The sequence below is a fragment of the Struthio camelus genome, chromosome 19 (assembly GCF_040807025.1).
Source record: "Struthio camelus isolate bStrCam1 chromosome 19, bStrCam1.hap1, whole genome shotgun sequence".
Lineage (NCBI taxonomy): Eukaryota > Metazoa > Chordata > Aves > Struthioniformes > Struthionidae > Struthio > Struthio camelus.
In genome coordinates, this window is record NC_090960.1 from 14,121,647 (window position 1) to 14,140,676 (window position 19,030).

The window sequence follows — 19,030 nt, forward strand, 5'->3', positions numbered from 1 at the left end:
TAACACACTTAAAGTACCCATAGTAAAGTAAAGTAAATGACACAGAACACAATGACAACAAGGGGAAGGAAAGAAGGGATGAAGTAGGGTGCAAGGGGCACTCTGGAGAGGTGGATGAAGGAGGATGGGAAGCCAGGGCACTAAAGGAGCAAGAAGGTGAGTGAGATAAAGCCAGGCTCCCCTCTCTTTTTCTTTGCGCTGCCAGGGTCTGGGAAGTCCCTATCACAATGTCAAGGGTGTCTTCCCCTCTTTCCCTTTCCTCCACAGGAGCTGAACTCCAGAAGACTCTTCCATACTGATGGGTGGTGAATACATCCCTTTGGACAAAATGAGGTGTTTCTATCTACTCTGGGGATAGTGTGGCAGCTACACAAGCATCTGGGATCATCAGGCAGCCCTCTGTGTGGAAAGCTGAGAACAGCAGTGCAGAAGCACACATACAGACTGGCATAAGAGCTGAGAACTGGCATGCTCAGCACATATCGTAGGCTCCATATTCTGCCACTATGGTGAAGGGTGCAAAATATTCCCTAAGACCATTTGGTTCCTACCTTAGCAGGTGGCGTTCAAGGAGATGGACAAACCCATTGACTGAAGGCAAAGCCTTGAACAAGCTTTAAAACCTAAACACTACCCTGTAACTATGGCATGCTGCAGGGCCCTGGGAAGTTTCTGAAGCCATGGTGCCCCAGGTCCCTGAGATGCAGCCTCTCCCCAGCAAACAGAATTTTTACAGTTGACAGATGCTGACTCTCCCAAGGCCTGAGAAGCTTTTGACCCATCTATGCACACTGCTGGCTTGGACCCCTCTCTCCCGTAGAAGAGTTGGAAAGATCCATCCTCCCTGTGCTAGAGATCAGGTTTAAGGGAACTCTAGGGGACAGAGAAAAGATTTAAATCTATTGTAGGCCTCATACGCTCCCCAATAAAGGAAATTCAATGGCAACAAAACTGGAATAACATGGAATCAATCTTTCCTGGGTCTTTGATATGCTTTCAGGAAGCCCACAGTTCAGGTATACATAATGGGAAACCACACCTGTGCATGGTGTCCCAACACTCCCCATACCAGCACCAAGGCTAGTTTGGAGATGCAAACACCAGTTATACATCTGACTGCTCAAAAGGCTTTCTACCTACCACTGGTGGCAGGAATTTCCTCTGCTTAATTCTTAATTCAACCGTTCTGTGATTCTGTGATGTTTTACCATGACACAGAGTCCAGAAGAAGTATGCTAAATTCATTCAAAAGGGGCTCCACAGACATCAACAGAAGAGATCAAGTACAAAATCCTACCAGAATTCTCCTGCATGGTGAGGCTCACTAAGAAACACTGGCACAGTGAGGTGTGCCTGCAGACAGGCAGAAAAGCTAACTGGCAGCAGGTTTTACCTGAGGATCAAAATTGACTGCAATCAGCTTTGTTTCTGGATCTCGTCGGATGAGCGGTTGAGTGAGGTTGTACTGCGTTTTTTCAGAGACTGCCTGGGACCAGTCTTCATAAAGCTTTTCCTGATACCTGCGACAAAAATACCCACCATGTACCTACCGAGTCAGCAGGCCAAGGTATATAATAAATGAAAATCAAGCCCACTTCTGAGGGCTGAAGAACATGAAAGAATATTAAAGACATATCCACACCATTTCCACAGACAACATAACTCCAAACACAAACACTTAAAAAACAGTGACAGCAACAAGCCAGGAACGTAAAGATCACTCACATACAATTTTTAGCAGAGGACTCAGTTTTAGAGATAGACTTTCAAAAATATTTACCCTAAAGTAGTAGATAAGCAGCTAGTGTAGATTTCCAAAGTGTTTAAGCAGGTCCGGTGCCTAAATACAGAAAACTCATAGGGATGGATTCACTCTACCTACATATACCTCTGGCATATAGCTGAGGCTGCAGAGCTAGAAGTGCAGTTGCTCTTAGATTCAACGTAGAGAGATAGTCAGCCTCAGAGGACAAGTCAACTCTTAAATGGCTCAGTCACACAGTTGGGGACTAAGATGCAGAGGACTGAAACTGGGTCTTGAGATCTCAGAGGTCATGGACAGTCAGGGGTCCCTGACTGTCCCTACCACTCAAATGACAAAATCACTTCTGAATCATTCTGTCACCTGAACATTTCAGAAACGGTACCCAGAAAAACACACCTATGCTAGAGCCATCTGGGATCCTCTGCTACATTGCTGTAACTCTATCCACTGTTAACGTGCTCTTAACCATTCACTTTTGAAAGCCTGCATCATAATTACTCAGCCTTTTTTGATGATCAAGACCAGGACCATTACATCTGCCCTGTGGTATCTAGGAGTCAGTCTCAGCTCCCTTAACTACCAATGGAGAACAGGCATCTGCAGATATATTTCCTCCCTGGGGATGTATCCGTTTCCCAAGGATAACAAGGGAAGCTCAGAGTGACCAATTCAGATTTAACATCAAACTTAAGATAATCAGTCAGGGAAAGTGAATACCACTCCAAAATATGGGAAAAGTGCACTACAGACACTGTAAATACACTTTGTAAGGGGGCACAAAGCACACTGTGAGGTCTGGCACAGAGGTAGGTCAGTGCTAGAGCAACATTTTTCACACTCCAGATGAAATCAACCCAGGTTTTGCCACGTTACAGGCTACCAGCTTACACGACAGCTTCTATACTCGGAAGTTTCTACCAACATTTTTGCCAGACTGCATGGCAGGCTCCATTCCCTCCACGTGAGCTTCCCACAGCATTTGAAGACACCACAGAGAAATCTGCGGCATCTGGCAAAAGGATTCCTCCTCCTCTCTCAGGAAACTCCTTCTACCCTAGAAAGAGACATTCCTGGGCTTTGGGCTGGTAAATGTGCTGGACAGTGCTTTAGAGGAAGGGAACATTATTTCACGTGGTTACAGTCTTGCCTGAGGCACTTACCCTTTGAGTAGCTGGAGCATTTCTTCATACTTCTCCATCACCCTTCTTCCTTCAGCAGAGTCCAGGCAGCTGGTGGTACAACAGACAAGTTCAGCGTTATGTAGCCCATGGAAATGGGAGTTCAGGTCTGTGTGGCTGTATTTATCCCTTCCCAAGATCATCCTCCATTTTGTAGGACAGACTAACTGCCTCGGGACCTTGCACTTCACTTACCTCTGTCATCTCACTGGAAAGCATTTCACTGCACAAAGAGCGTTATTAGGTCTTAGACAGCCTTTCGCATGTGTTCCTATAACAACCTGCAAAACCAGAACTACATATTGGAGGGAAGGAGGAGTCAGTGCTACTGCAGGAACATTGACCTCTTTAACAGGCCTAATGCTGAGAGTTGCACATTCTATATTTGCACAGAATATGGTAACCTGTTTACCAGTCAGCACTCTCTAAGTTCAAGAAGGCTCAGAAGAAGAAAGCAGCATGTGGCTCCTGCTAGACACAGCTCTTCATGGTGCTAGATTTGTGCCCCTCAAACTGTAGGGGTAGGGAAGAACTAAGGCATCCCACATTCTGGGATTTAGAGGCCCGGACACGCTGTCCTGTACCATACAACAGTCTCTGCACCCAAGGAGGCAGCTAGCCACGTTAATTCTTAGAAGGTCAATTTTTCTACAATTTCTTCTATGATTTCCTAGATTTCCTGAAAACGGTTCTTGATTTTGGAAGATATTTTGATGAAATCCCTGCATTAATTCAAACAAAACCTAGAAAATTCCCAGTTAACACAAAGGACACTTTACATGAAATAAAAGTTCAACTGAAAGCACAGGGAACACTTGCACTGGGCAACATGGTCACCTTATAGCAAGTCCTGATGAAAATCTCTGGAAGTAAGCAGGCTTTTACACTACCCTCAGCAAAATCACCCTCTTTTTCTCTTTTTAATCCTTTTTCCCTTTCAAGTTGCATGTAGGAAACAGCATCATGTCACCCCTACTGCAGGGCAGGTTATTAACTGCTCTAAGCAGGGAGGGGGGAAAGTGAAATGCAGATCTGGGTCCTTCATAGTTAAAAAAAACTTGCTATTCAAATTCAAACAGGATATGATACTTTGGGCTCTGTGTTGGGACAATCCAAGGGCCTGTCATCGCACAGATGTCTTTTTTGCTGCGGAATAACAGTATATCTAAAGACACGTACATAATGACAACACACAGCAAGAGAGGACTAGAACCATTGTACAGTGATGGAGATAGCTTATTTTGGTACAGATATCAAAAATATGAGGCTCTATTTATTATGAATCCCCTCTGTCACGAGTAAAGCTATTTCTGTGAGCTACAACGCACGGTTCCTGGATTGCCTTCAGTTATCCTGCCAACTGCAACATTGCTTTGCTTGCAGGGCTTTTACAGGATGTCTTATAAATGTTAAAGCCCAGCTGTGACACCATCAGATGTGGCAGCTGCAAGCAGGCGGCTGGACTTCTCCCAGATGACCTGCAATAACAAACGTTCAGGTGACAAAAGTCCCAACATTCTTATTTCCTTTTCCTGATCTTTGCAGATTGCTTCTTTGCTTGCTGCTCAGGAAGTTATCTCCTACCACATTCAGCCAAGTCCTGATCTGTTCACAGATCCTGAAACGCACTTGGCTCCATCACTCCACCTTAGATGAGTCCAGTCCAGCACCTCTCTGCCCTTCAGAGCTTGGATGATGCTGGAACTGGGGCTTGTGGCCTAGTCCTGGGCTGCTCTCAAACAGGTCCGGACCACATGCTAAATGAGATCACAGTGGGAAAAGTTCCAGAACCTCTTTCAGTCACAAATTAAGGCTATGTCTAAAAGCTGAATAGTCCACTTACTATTCCATTGTGTCTCTTAACTACTTCAGAACAAATCCAATTAGTGAGTTGCTTAAAAAATGATTGCATGGAAGCTGAAAAGCACAAATGCAAGCACTTCACAGCTCTTTCACTGAGAACTGTTTTAGGTTTAACTATTGGATAATGTTAAACATAGAAGAAAAATCAGATTGATTAGCAAAAAGATAAAAATGGCCATAAAGTAAACTTAGTTGCAATAGATACGCACGGATGTGTGATGTGCCTGAAATGACCAAATGGCCCCTGGATTCGTGCTCGCAGTTCCTGAGCCCAGCCCAGCGCTCCAGCTACCAGTGGCATGTTCCTGTGTACAGAGGGGGATCCTGTGGATGGCACATTGAAACAGCATTTGAGGCATGTGACTAAACCCTGAGCTTCTAACCTCAAAGATATACCAACAAGTCATTTGCATAAAACCGATTTCCCAGCTTCCTCTGTTAAATCCAAGCATCTGCTATACTGACACAGGTCTGTGACCAGGGCAAGTTTCCTGGTGCCTCTGGACCTGAGAATGGAGATGATGGCTCAGATCAAAGGCAAAGTCCAATGAGAAATGTGTTAGAAATGGAGCTGTTATAGAGGCATCCTTTGCCTGAGATATACTCCCTGCTTCCTACAAACACTGATTAAAGGACAGAAACTAGTTCAGACCATCTTGTGTAACATCTGCAGAACCACCCCCACCTCACATTCATAGTGAATGATGGACTCATCCTCCATGATTTTTTTTTTTTTTTTTTAAAAACTTGTACTAGGTTCTATCATTGGACTCTTCTGGATTTTTTCTGGTTCCAGTAGTACAGTCTTTCTGAGGTGGGTGACCGGGCTGCTGTTCAAAAAGTTACATTCTCATCTTCATAATCTGATAAGAGTCTACCCATTACCTCCTGTACCAGTGTTCGTGGGAAATCATAAGCCTGGAAAATGCAAACCCTTGGTTACAAATTCCCACTAACACATTTTGCATTTATAGCATTACAAGGGAAACACTGGCAATCCATATTTGGGAGCACACTAGTGGGTTTGCAAGTCTCATAGATTGTTAGAGGCAGGAAGCAAGCATGGAGAAAAAAACTTTTATCACAGCCTTGTTGGGGGTAAAACTCAGCATATATCTTCATTCCCATCCACTTGACACGCAGACACACAAAAAAAAAGCTACTTTTTCTCCCAATAGATTATTGTTCTACTATTAAGCACAGAGAGTTTTCCTAGACATCTCCATTTCCACTGTCAGGGAACTATTAGGGGCTGAAAATGTTTGCAGTTTGAGACATTTGAGATTCCTCAGAAAAAATAAATTGTTTTGCCAAAAAAATTAATCTAAATTCAATTTCCTGTAAAATCATTTGCTCAGTAAGTGCTTCCCACCCAGCTCCAGCTCTGCCTGGATATGCCTGGAGTAGATCAATCTAGCATCATTCAAGGCATTGTCGAACATGCTGATGAGGACAGGGTATTTGTTGGCAGCATCCGCAGCTATTACTGGTCGCTCCAAAAGGCTCCCAAACATGTCCAGCAACTGAGGAGGTGAGCAAACAGGAAAAGAAAGAGAAAAGAGAGGAAAAAAAAAAACCACACAAAATAGAAAAATCACAATCTCAGCTTCTGAAGAGAAATCTGTCTCACTAGGATCTTCCTCATTAGACCAGATATTTCGACTAAGAGTAAGTTTGGAAGGGGGAAATCTCTTTCCTTTTCCATATTTTTTGAGAAAGCCGCACACTTTATTACAGAGTTTCTTGTACTTTCTCTGGGGGAGAGTCATATCTCAATGGTCATTTTTCAAACACTTCAAAATTTGGTTTTAATCCCACAAAAAATTAAAAAGATAAGTAATAGTATTTTCTACAATCTTCTCTACAAACACTTTTATATAAGTTTTTCTGAAAATATCATTTACTTTTGCTCCAAGCTAGATTCATTAGTTTAAAAAAGAAAGTCTTGTTTCTACAGAAACCTTAAGTACGTCCATATGACACTAACAGTAACATCTGATTTTTACAGCATTTCTCACCAGAAAATCCTAGGAAAAGGGTAATTTCCTTCAACTCACAGATACAGACAAATAAAACTCCTTGCAGTTCAAAGCATTATTTAGATAATTTCCTTAATTACTCTTTTTAAAGCTGAGCAAAGGCCCATGTTGTACCTTAATGGGAAAAACAGAAATACTCCCAATGCTTTCAGCAAACCCCCTCCTGCCAGCTCAGTTGCTCAATAGTGCATGAGGACCCATGAGCCCGTGTGTCACTGACCAAGATCAGTCCAAATACTACAGGTCTCATTGCTGACTGGGATGGACAAGACAGGACAAACATGACCAGTTCACAGCCAGCCAGCGTGCCTGGAGCTACACCACCAGCCTGGGCCTCCTGCATGTGACTGCTGCACTTTAAAACTGTCAGCGCCCAGATTTTCCTTCTGCAAAAGAGAAGGGATGCAATAGACACAAACCTTGAAGGCATGCTCCAAGTCTGAGGCATCATCAAAAGCCTGGATGAAAACAGTCGCTAGCCTTCGGTCCACATCATCTACTTTCTGCTGGAAATCAAAGGCATCTTGCTCAAACTCCTATGGAGATACAAAACAGTGAGGCATGAGACTGCAGAACAACACCACCTGTATCCTCCTGATTCAGAGATTCTCCTCCTCCTCTTTGTGAAGGGGTAAACCACGACCAAATCCTTAGCCGCCACAATGTGGTACAGCCCCATTGCACTTGAGAAAGTTTCCGTACCGTCCATCTGCTAAGATCTTTGCCTTCCTTGCTATCCCCTTTAGTCCTGTGGGCTTTGCACAGCACAAAGAGTATTAAATTCAGCCTCAAGGTAGGCTGGATTGTGCTTTTTCCAATGCGGTTTAAAGATTACACCCATTGTTCAGAAATCCCACAGATGCACCTTCTGAGCTACAAATACAATCTGCTTTCAAACCAAACGAGGTCTTGTTTTTCACTAAGTTTGTAGTAAATGAGACAACGATAAGGCAATTTCCATTGCCTTCTGGCACTACTGTTCTTGCCTCTATTGTATATACCCTTTGAAGTTTAAGGGAAAAGCCTAGGTTTATTTTTCCTAAAGGTAAAATAACCAGAATTAATGGCTGGACTTGACAAAAAGAGATCTCAGGCTTCCCAGCTTGGACAAAGCCACTAAAAATAAGGCCATATGTCCCACTCTCATAGAAACTGCAAAAAGCACGGCAACAGCTTTGCTATCATCACTACTGAGTTCCAGTAGGAATAGATGCCATGTTTGATCTACAAAAGAGGCTTTAAGCAGTAGCTGAGGGTGCAAAACTCAAGTGCTAAAAGAAGTCTGACTCAAAGTCATGTGACAGGCCATGGGGTCACCATATTGTCATAGCTCTTTCAAAGTCCTCCCTCCTGAAAGAAAAGTGACTTGCAGCAAGCAGCTTTCCAGTAAGATCCTCCTGTGCAGCACTGGGCACGCACCACCTGCTGCAGAGATGCTGCTGGATTGCTGCTACAGCAAGCAAGCTTACATGTGTCTGCTGTTATATCATCCCCAATAGTCCATAAATCACTTCAGTTTTACCATTCCCTCTTTCGCGCGTGTGGATAGGCCTAGCTGTGTCCTGCTAAGTGGGTACAGCAAACTGATTCCAGGGCAGATAGGAGAAGGAGTAGAAGAAATCAGGAGACAGATCAAACAGCAGTACAAACCCCTTTAGAAATACAGTTACCACCCTTTCTTCATAGCCCACCCAGGCTACTCATTTCAGCGTCAAAACCAAGAGTATGATTTCCCAAATAGACCATAAGGCTAGTGGCTCGTTCACTGTACTCTGTTTTGTATGACGCATGCTAGTTTGAGCATCAGGGATCTGGATTGCCACTGAGTCATGACCAGCGGACTGGGAATATTCCATTAATAAAAAAATTATTAACAGTTAAAAACAGAGTCTCTGAATGCTGAGAGCACCAGATGTCATATATGCAACTAGGTAAGAGCAAACACAGCCGCTGGAGATTACCTGAGCCAGCCATCATCAGACAAGCTAGGCACTCACAGCAGGGAAGCAAAGAGATACAGACTTTGCTACAGCTCACACACCTGAGCAAGCATCATGTACAGCGAAAGCTTGTGCAAAAGGCATGGAAATCCAAGTTTCCCAGCTGCACTGTTCTAAGATTCTGAACTAGAAAGATCGATGATAGACATGGATCTGCAACAACTCCCAAATCTCTGCCAGAAAGACCAACAGCTCCCTTTTCCCTACAGTGACAGATCAGAACATAGCAAAAGGAGGGAAGAACTGGAAAGAAATCAGCAGGACTGCAAGCAAACTGAGGCTTTATTGCAGAGCAAGCTGTTGCCCTGAAAACACGCACATGTTGCTGGCATGCCCGCAGGCCAGTCCCACCTACCATATTGGTTAAGTCAAGACAGTCATAGGTTCGCTCCGCAAACACTTTGTATGCCTCCTGGAATTCCTCATACATGCCCAGAACCTGCTGGCTCAGGGCCTTCCCTTTAATCCCACTGAACTCGATCTTTTCCAGCTTCATTAGGTCCAAGGCAGTTGATAGGAGATCCTTCAAAGTCAATTGAGAAACACACAAGTTAAGATGTTGACCAAAGAAGGTGACAACAGTTGTCACAATATAGAGCTGCATGTTTGCTGCTGTGACAGGCGCTGACACGTGGAAGGACCTCCCCAGGCATGCAGTGTGCACTGAAGGTAAACCGCAGCAGGGCTGAATGGCACAAGCAGGAAGAGGGGAGCCAGATTCTGCCTGTCATGGACCTCATAGGCTCCTCATAACTCAAGGGACAACCCCAAAAGCAGAACTAAGCAGATATGGAGCTTTACACCAAATGGGCTGTGGCTTGTGAGCATCAGTGCCACCAGGACAGGGGCTGCCAAAACTGGGGGTGGTTCTTTGGTTAAAAACCCAAGACACAGTCCACTGTTCAGATTTTCATATGCTATTCTGAGACATCATAGCCTTCAGTGCTGCCTTGAGATGCTCCAGGCAAGTGTGTGGAGATGCAGGGCACTAACAGCTCCCCACACAGTTAGCCTCACCAGAAACAGCTATCTAGCCAAGTGAACAACCGCTTGCAAGTACTCTAACAACTAAATGACTGGTGCTTTAAGAACTCCCTCATTTTTGTGAGTATATGGTGCTACCAGAGAGATGACTCAGCCAGATAGCAGATTTATAACAGACATTCAATTTAAAACAGTGAGATAAACGGAAGGAAGGAGACCCTGCTCTCTCTGGACATTCATGGGCTACCTGCGCCCTGGCATAATTGTAGCCTTTGTGCAATTTCTTTTCAAAATGAAAACAAACGTGCATTTACTATTTAGAAGAAGAACATTCGTTTTTAACAAATACTTTGTAAGGTAATAATAACAAAATAGAGATAATAATGGCACCCTTGTCTTACTAGGGTTGCTTGAAAAGAAAGGGGGAGGAGAAAAAAAAAAAAAAAAAAGAGACATAGAAAGATAGAAGCTTTCCCCATTAATAGGCCAGCATGTGCTATTAGCTATTTACAGATCACTCCACAGCCCCCTCCAGGCCTTCACTCTGACTACACCAAAAGGCTGTAGTATATGTATCTAGAGGTGTGGGATATTAGTCATAGGAGGAGGACATGGGTATTGACCAAAAAGCTTAGCATTTGCAGCTCAAAATTTCTGTGCTTGGCTTTTTTCTGTAGCCCATATTCATAGTATCTAAGCAATGAGCAACCAGTGCTCCAAAGTCTTTGCAGTTACAGTGCATTATTAGTTTGTCACTCACATTTTTCTCATGATGTCCTGCTGTTACTTGTGCATCTATTTATATTCCTCTCTATAGTGGCCAGCATAATTTAGTTTACTGCACACCAGTGTTTATTGGAAACTATTGCTCTGAATGGCTTTAAAATAGACAGTCATGGCTGTTTTCTACACAGTTAATTAAAGAATGCATAAAAATATGCAATGTGCTTCAACTGGTAAAAAAAACTTCTATTCCACTGCACAGAACAAGAGAGGGAACAAAACAACTTAGACCTTCCTTAAACAGGCAAGTGGCAACAGGGTATATGCTCAATATCTTGTGATCTGACATGCCAGGAGCATGGCAATGATAAAGAAAGAGATCCACTTTAAAAGTGCATGGAATAGTAGATACTGAACTTGTATTGTTAACTGTATAATAGAGAATATATATATATATATATATATATATATATATATATATATATATATATATATAGCATCTATAAACCCTGTTCCCCACTTTTGCCCCGGGACGAAGCCACAGTACAAGGAAAGCACAGAGAATACAAGTGCACGCGGGGCTGACTCAATGCAGCGCAGACCTGCTCTCTGCAGACAAACATCACATCCTTGTTAAGGAGCTCCTGATCACACTGGGAGTTGAGAGGTGATGAGACTCATGACACTAGACATCACTGCATCATATGACCACCTCACAGTATGGTGAGTGTGACACGACCCAGAGCTAGACCTTGGTGAACTGGGACATTCCTGAGCCACAACACCCAAGTTTCACAGACCATTAGGAAGTGAAGGGGTAAATCAACAAATGACATGTCCCTGTTCCTTCTCAGGCCCAGGTGGCACAGTCAAGCACTGCCCAGTCTCAAGGGCAGAGCACGGTCTCTCTGAGGCAGGCAGGACACTTCTCTGGGGTGTCTCCAGCTGCAGCAGGAAGAGAGGAGAACTAGGAGATTGTTTTGTTTTCTTTACAGCCTGGCAAAGCACAGCCCCCAGTAATCTCAGTGCTTTTGCCCCGTCAGGTCTCTTGGATTCAAAAAACACACCTAACAGTCTGGACAGAAGGGCACAGCTGTGTATCTCAAAAGATCCTCAATTGCTGCAACAGGAAACCTAACAGCAAAGAGAAGGGCCCCATCCCCTGATATTAGGCAAAGGTACAGGAAAAGAAGATGCCAGCAAGTGAATGATGGCCCCAGAGCCCTCTTGAAGGCTTGCAATGACTAAATTATCACCTCTACCATCTGCAGTCTCCTCAGGAAGCTGTCCAGTCTCGCAAAAATCATTGTGGAGCGGAAATCCCATTCCCTCACTTCTTGGCCTGGTGTATAGTATGTGTGAAGTTTTTCCCTTCTCTCCTGAAACATCGCTTTGAACTCATTCAGGATGCCAAGCACCATCTGCACTTTGCCCAAGCTTTCTTCCATCTCCCCTTTCAGAAGATCTTCTGGACTCAGGTACACCAGGGCCTGGAGCAGCAAAATTAGACCTAAGACATCACTTCTATCATCACATACAATGGTGACTTTTCATGCTGAACATGTTTTAACCTGCTTGTCAAATTAATTACCACTTAAAAAGTTATTTTGCCAGGGAAGGACTGGACAAGCAGGAGAAAAGGGATTTTTCAACAGCTTTCATAGACAAATGTAGACAACACTGCCACGCACCTGCTGAATAAGAAGGTTGCAGATTTCCTGGAGCAGCACTATTATCCGTGCAGGTGTGTTGTAGTACATGGAGGTAACCCAGATTAAACACACCACATGGAGCAGAGGGACCAAGAAAGGCTTCACCTCACTGAACTCAACACTCTCTATGGCTTCCAAGCGGCACTGGAGAGGCATCAGGTGCAGGTTAATGTCCTGAGCTTCAGCCAAAGCTGTGTTAAAAATTAGGAAAATTGGTAAGATCCACTGAGCTATGGTCTGTCAGGTTATTGTCCGGGCTCTAGCCTCAACCTCACCTGACACAAAGGTGTCACGCAAGGCAAACAGTCCTGATGAGCATACAGCACAATCAAACACCTATACATCGAAGAAATACCCTTGAAGGTTACTCACTTATAGCTAATAACCAGGGCAGGAAACAAACTAACAGAATGGCTAGGGAAAGGGCAACGAGTTTCCAGACACCAACCAAGAGCCTCGGCACTTGAATCAAATGGGGGAAACAGACCCTAGTGCTCAGAAAAGCAGCTTCATGACAGCAGCAGGAGAGATCTGCGAATGTCCAGAGCTGGGACAAGGCTCTGCTCAGAGACTGATTCCAGAACTGCTAAATAAGATGTAGGGGATGTACCTTGCAGCACAGTAAATACGGTGCTGCCACTGCTACTAGTGGGCTACAGGCTAGTACTAACATAGCAATGCAAGCTTAGGGACCTGTCAGGCCTTGTGTGATTTGTCTTAGCCCGAGCTTATTTGAGCTTGGTTTTCGCTATACCAGCCCATTGCCCAAAGGACAGATGAATATGGTCTCATGGCCCTGGCTGCAACAGCATAGCTGCTGCCCAACAGTAAGGTGACTTATGTCTGACTAGTATAAAGCTTTATCTTTGTACAGCTGTATGGTTTTACCTTGAAGAAGTTACACCACATATTGTAAACATCAATAAAACCCAGTGATCATTGTGCAATGAAACTTGTGGACCAACAAGCAGACAAGTGTCAGTAAGTGTCTGAACCCACATTAAAAAATGGACCCAAGACTGAGGAGGAAGAAACCCCCCCCTCAACATCCTCCCCTGAGCAAAGATCTAGGACAGAGCCAACTTGCTACAACACCACATCCGGCAGGTGAGCACACCACCAGGGAAAGGGCCAGGTACTAAAAAGTCAGTACATACAAATTTGAATTGTGTTTCAATGGGAATTGATAGTAACCGGATAATTTGGAGCATAAGTGTTAGTATTACTATAACTGGACTAAAAACAACCATTATATTTTCATTAGACTTTTAAAATACTAATTAAACTGACAATGAACTCCTGGCTGCATATATAAGGTGCATTTCTCTAGCTCACATAAATTGCATAGTGTAGAGAGTGACAGGGATCCTTAGAAAATATATTTCCACATAAAAAGGTGAATGGAAGTGTTATCTGCCAGCATGACCACAGCTAACAAAGCCTGAATGGGTTGTCTCGCCAGAGAACAACTGGGATGAAGATGGACTTGGCAGGTCTGTTTTGTTGGGCTATAGAGGAAGAGCAGCTGGACTACAAGGTTATTCACTGTGGAGGAGAATTTGCCATGTTTCCTTTGACTGGACTGAATTCCTAAGTAAAACTCTTTTAATAGAGCAGCATTTTTAAGGTAGAATTTTGCTTCCCTAATAGGCAAAAAAAAACAAAAAAAAACCACACCTTTCTCATAACTCTCCTTATTAATGAAAAAAAAAAGTCTAACTCCCTAAATAAAAGGAATTTTTTTTTTTTTTTTTGGCTCAGAGGAGCAGCTCTCTTGTCTCACTGAAGTGTGCCAGAACAGCAAAATAAGGGAGAGAAGAAAGCAGGTCTATTGATTCACACCACCCCCTAGAGGTCATTCACTCACACGTGGATTTTTGAAAAAATCTCTTTGAAAAGATGGCAACACGATCTGTGGGCTAGACAGATCTTACAGCCCTGAGACGACATTACAGGATGGGGATATGGACAGACAGCTCATTACATGAAGCTGCTCTGCCTCGTTCCTCAGCTGAGTTAAGTACTTTTTGGACACGGCATAAAACTGAGGGCTCAGCCATTTGCTGCATTGCACTTGCAGCATGTTTGGACACAGTCCTATTCTGCTGTGTGTCATGGGGCTGCCTTGAACCACACCATAGGCTTTTGGGGTTGAACAACAAGCACAACTGAATAATCACGTAGAGCAAAGCCTGCATGCTCAGAGACCTGGAGGAGATGCAGGACAATGGCCATCCTCCTTGGGCATCACACTGTCCCCTGTATCACTGCCCTTTTAAGGGTAACAGACCTCCTCATCGCATTGCTAGGAGGCAGCATGCAGAGCTCTACCTATACCCAGCTCTACCTGGATTTCCATGTGACTGTAGGGACTCCACTTTCCATACAACACAGGTGAAAATACTTTCCTGCTTTCATCAGAGGCCTTGAAATCCTCAGGCAAGGGCCCTAGAGTAAAGTGAAAACTGCTGTTCTTTAGGAAGGAGGTTTGAGCTGCAGTTTGGCCAAAGCCTGGGGAAATAACAGTCTAATGAACTCCTGAATAGTTTCAGTTGGCTATGAGATTTATTGTTTTATCCTTAACTCCCATTCCTAGAGACTGACACCACAGTCACTGGTGAAATAACGGCTCAAGGTACACAGAGTGTTTCAGATCAGTCGGGGTGAGTCCTGCTGAATGAGTGTGAACGCTTTTTTACAACAGAGCAAGTTGCCAAATTCCCTCACCCTGACCTTTGGAAAGGGTCTGGATCAAATTGGTCACAACACGGTAACAAAAGCATCATCGGTCAAGTACAAGGAATTCCGTTGCATACCACAATGCACTTACAGTCTCCTCACTGTCCCCTCACTGTCCCAAGGGTCACAGAGGATTCCTAACGACCAGTGCCATCACAATCACATTCAGCTTGAAACCAGCAAAACCAGGGGATGGAAAAGGGGCAGGCCAGAAGTCAGCACATCCCATATAGATGTGGTGAAGCTGTCCCAGCATCTCACCTGCTTTGACATCTGTGAGTATAGCTTTGAAGGCTGGGAAGTAGCTGCTCTCAACTCTCTCTAGCACCTCTGCCATGTTCCTGACCTTCTTCGTTCTCAGCTGATTGTAAACGCACTCCAGGTCATCATACCTACAGCAACCAAGAAAAGTTACAAGCCTGCATTCAGAGAGCATCAGCTGTCCATACACACCATCCCTCTCCCCATGCCTGATTCAGAATTTCCCAGCCTGGCCTGTATGGGACACCCCAACTCTGCTGACCCCAGGGCCTTCCCAGCTCTGTGGGAGACCATTCAGCTGTCCAAATACTTTTTTTTTTTTTTTTTTTTTTTGGCCTAGAATCCCCTCCAGGCACACATAGACCGAATCCAAGCAGGGAGCATGAATGGGAGGAAGATCCTCCAGGGATCCACAGGATGGGCAAGCCCTACGTGACAGATAGCTGGTTCTGGGGTTCACCACAACAACATCTCTGCTACCAGCAGAACACTGCCGAGAGAAGCCATTCAATATTTCTGTAGGCATCGACAGCTCTCCAGCAGGCAGGGCATTGCCCTGGGTCAGTCCTTACCAACACAGCACAAAGATTTTCAAAGGGCAGGAAAGAATTCCATCCCATGGCTACCTAAACCCCTTTGGGCATTGATAGATGAACACAGTTGCAGCACTTTCAGAAGCTGCTATGTACAGATGTCAGCTCAGCCCTTCTGCTAGAGGTTTCCACCCCCAGTAAAGTCTGCAGACGTGGATGGGTGCGCACACCTCGCCCCTGCCATGCACAGCTCAGCTGCTGGATCTAAACATATCCACATAGCAAAGACTGTTCCCTGTAGCAGTTGCAGTGTGGACAAGCTCTGCAGCCTTCACTGTTCCTTTGGCCATCCAAACCCAATGCACGCCTGTTCCAAAGCACCAGCCAGGAGAGGATAAGACCAGAAAATCAGCTCTGTATTTTTTAATAAAGTGGACAGAGCTTGTTAAATCACGGCAGTCTTTTTAAAAAATAAAAGATAGCTTCTGACAAGTCTGAAGGCTGCATTAGGGTCTGCCACTACCACAGGACATAATAAGTACCTCACCCGAGCCAGAGACCCAGATTCCTGTGTTACAGTGCTTTTTTTATAAACTTCAGGCAGCTTGGTCTTTTCAGATTGTAGAAATAGCTCTGCCTGCCACCAGCACTTGCCTTCCACTCAAAACCAGTGTCAATGAAAACTAAGCTCTAGTCAGGCTGCCCAGGGGTACCTGTTTCTCCAGAACTCAAGTTCCACCTTTGGGTTGGGGTTGCTGCCTTGCAGGAGAGGTTCTGAGGACTCTCTCTTCAGCACTTCCTGGACCTGGTAGCTCCAGTCAATAACAGCTGACTCAGTGGCATGTATGGTAGATTTATCTATCAGCTCTAGGCTGGAATAAAAAGAGCACAGTTAACTTTGTTTTCCATTTGTCGGTGTTTATTACTCAAGCTGTCTCTTCTCCAAATGACCACGTAGGCAGCTAAATTTCACAGGTTACAGTCTAGCTTCATGTTTCAAAACCACAAAGCCATAAAAAAACCCATGATTTTGCTGCTGTTTTAATACAGGAATTACACCCTGGAAAGAACATCTAACAAAGCTCTTCAGCAGCCACAGCGATTTCACCCACAGTGATCAACAACAGATCATTCATAAAATGAATGATGCAAGTGATGAGCCAGTTAACACCTCTCTGCACAAAACCAGTAATCGAAGCATCAGATCCATGTGTGTCCAGTGCGTGACCTGAAATGCCATACCTCCAACAAGATCATCTTCCCCAGTGCTATTCTCATACAGTCTGCTCTACCTCCTCAAAGTCCCTTACTCGCTTACTCCAGAGAGAACTAAACAAAACAGGCTGGCAAGTTGAGGACCTAGGGGACAGGCGACCTCACTGTCTTGGTGTTAGTAACTTCTTACACAACATCACCTGCACCACATTCTGCCCAAGGAGCAATCAGTCCTCCTGCACTCACTAACACATCTCCGGGCCCAGACACAAAAAGGATGTAAAGTGCATGCAAATGGATCTTCTTCTGTGTGCCTTCTAGACTCAGTTATCTTGTTCTGGGCTGGGATGGCTCCACATATTTAAGTCACAGGACTGTAACATTCAAGACATCGTTTCCCTCAATTTCAGGCAACAAGCTGCCTGCTTATACGGACCAAGATGGAAGCTCCTCTAGTGCAGGGCAATCAGATCCAATGTGAGTACCTTCCCCTGATATATCAACTAGCAAAAGATGGGGAATCCTCAGGTGCTGAAGATATCACAAGACAAAGATCAGTTGCACAGGGGCCCCAGACTACTGTGGCTGCTCTAACTAACCAGAAACAGAGATTGTTTTGCTGTGGGTTCTCCCACCCAGACTGAAAGTGGGCTGTAAAATCCTGATAACTACCACGAATGTCTAACTATGGGGAGAATTTAAATAATCAGAAATGCACATGTTCATTTATGTCTTGAAGAGAACCACATGCAAAGGGTATCTGGAAAGTTTCCCTGTCTGTTTGAACAGGACATATGCAATAGCTTGCAAATCTTTCTACGGGACCATGAACAGTTTAGAATCTTGCAAGAGGTTTATGCATTTGTAGTTGTTTTCTCCTGTACCTTTGCAGGATAATTCTGATGTTAAAGAAAGGCAGAATAATCTGACCCAGCAAGCAGCATATATAACTAGTACAAAAGAGTCAGTACGGCCTGAAAATACACTTCAAAACAGTATGTTTTGGGGGTGTGCACTGGCAGAGAGAAGCCAGGTCAAAAAAGAAGGCTAGGCAGAAGAATCTTGGATTCCCTCAAAGTCATATTCAGTGGTGTCAGGAAACTAGGAGAGGTCTGGCTTATAGGGCCTATCGTTTTTTTTCCCCCCAGTGATCCATGCAGTTCTTTGCTTTCTCCAGGAATAGAGCATGTGCACCCACAATATCTTTGTGCTTTCTGAGCATTACCCGCTTATACTGTTGCACAGTCCCCAAAGACAGAATCCATAAACTAGATAGCAGGTAGAGCAAAACGCACCAGTTGGGGCAGTTTGGATGAGCAGCAGATCACATTGAGCAAGAAGAGTCAGCATGATTTGTGCAGGGTTCCCCAAAAGACATAAGCACACACATATAAGCAGGAGATAACCCAGAGAAAATCAAAGAGTGGTACTCACGATTTCTCATTTTCCAGATCAACGTACTCAAATTTTTCTGATCCAGCTGGAAGAGGCAGCAAGGTCTTGCCTTTTACTTGGCCAACAACCACAGAAACAGTACTTTTTAAGTTGTGGACATGGCGCAAAATATCCTGTGACACCACTTGTGGCCAGCCCTGATGGTTCCTCTGGTTTGTCAGAATGGGCACAATCACCTATAAGAGGAGTCGTGAAAGACCAATGAAGAAAAAAACTACTGCATGAGATTCGCAAGGTCACCAGGCTTCAAGGTCCTTGCACGGCCAAGCCTGGAGACTCAAACTCATTGCTGTCCCAAGCAGCTCCCTGCCTGTGTGAAGCCAGGCTAGATAACGGTGAGTAGACATCTCCACAGGTCCACTTTGCTGGTGATGAAAAACTGTTGCTAGGGATGAAACCAGTCTATGAAACTTACTGGCCCAGTTCAGCCTGGGCCTGTGGTGGGAACTTCCAGCTTCATCTACATCACACCTCTTTTGTGCACCAGTAGAAGAGCAAGAGGTTCAGCACCCTCACAGTATAAAACAAATTAGGAAAAGCTGGACTCCAAAGGTCTTTGCTTA

The 19,030-nt window shown here is 44.4% G+C and overlaps 1 protein-coding gene across 1 annotated transcript in view; it reads right to left on the bottom strand.

The window, feature by feature from the left end:
• Window positions 1–18,547, bottom strand: part of DNAH9 (dynein axonemal heavy chain 9) — a 224,317-nt gene extending 205,770 nt beyond the window's left edge. Inside the window, exons 1-11 of the mRNA XM_068913909.1 lie at window positions 18,447–18,547; window positions 16,511–16,669; window positions 15,265–15,395; window positions 12,244–12,455; window positions 11,809–12,042; window positions 9,201–9,368; window positions 7,265–7,381; window positions 6,179–6,329; window positions 5,016–5,130; window positions 2,926–2,994; window positions 1,394–1,520 (exon numbers count right to left, since the gene is read on the bottom strand). Coding sequence (XP_068770010.1) covers window positions 1,394–1,520; window positions 2,926–2,994; window positions 5,016–5,130; window positions 6,179–6,329; window positions 7,265–7,381; window positions 9,201–9,368; window positions 11,809–12,042; window positions 12,244–12,455; window positions 15,265–15,340 — 1,269 coding nt within the window. The 5' untranslated portion in view covers window positions 15,341–15,395; window positions 16,511–16,669; window positions 18,447–18,547. The remainder of the gene's footprint in view (window positions 1–1,393; window positions 1,521–2,925; window positions 2,995–5,015; window positions 5,131–6,178; window positions 6,330–7,264; window positions 7,382–9,200; window positions 9,369–11,808; window positions 12,043–12,243; window positions 12,456–15,264; window positions 15,396–16,510; window positions 16,670–18,446) is intronic.
• Between the last annotated feature and the right edge of the window lie 483 nt (window positions 18,548–19,030).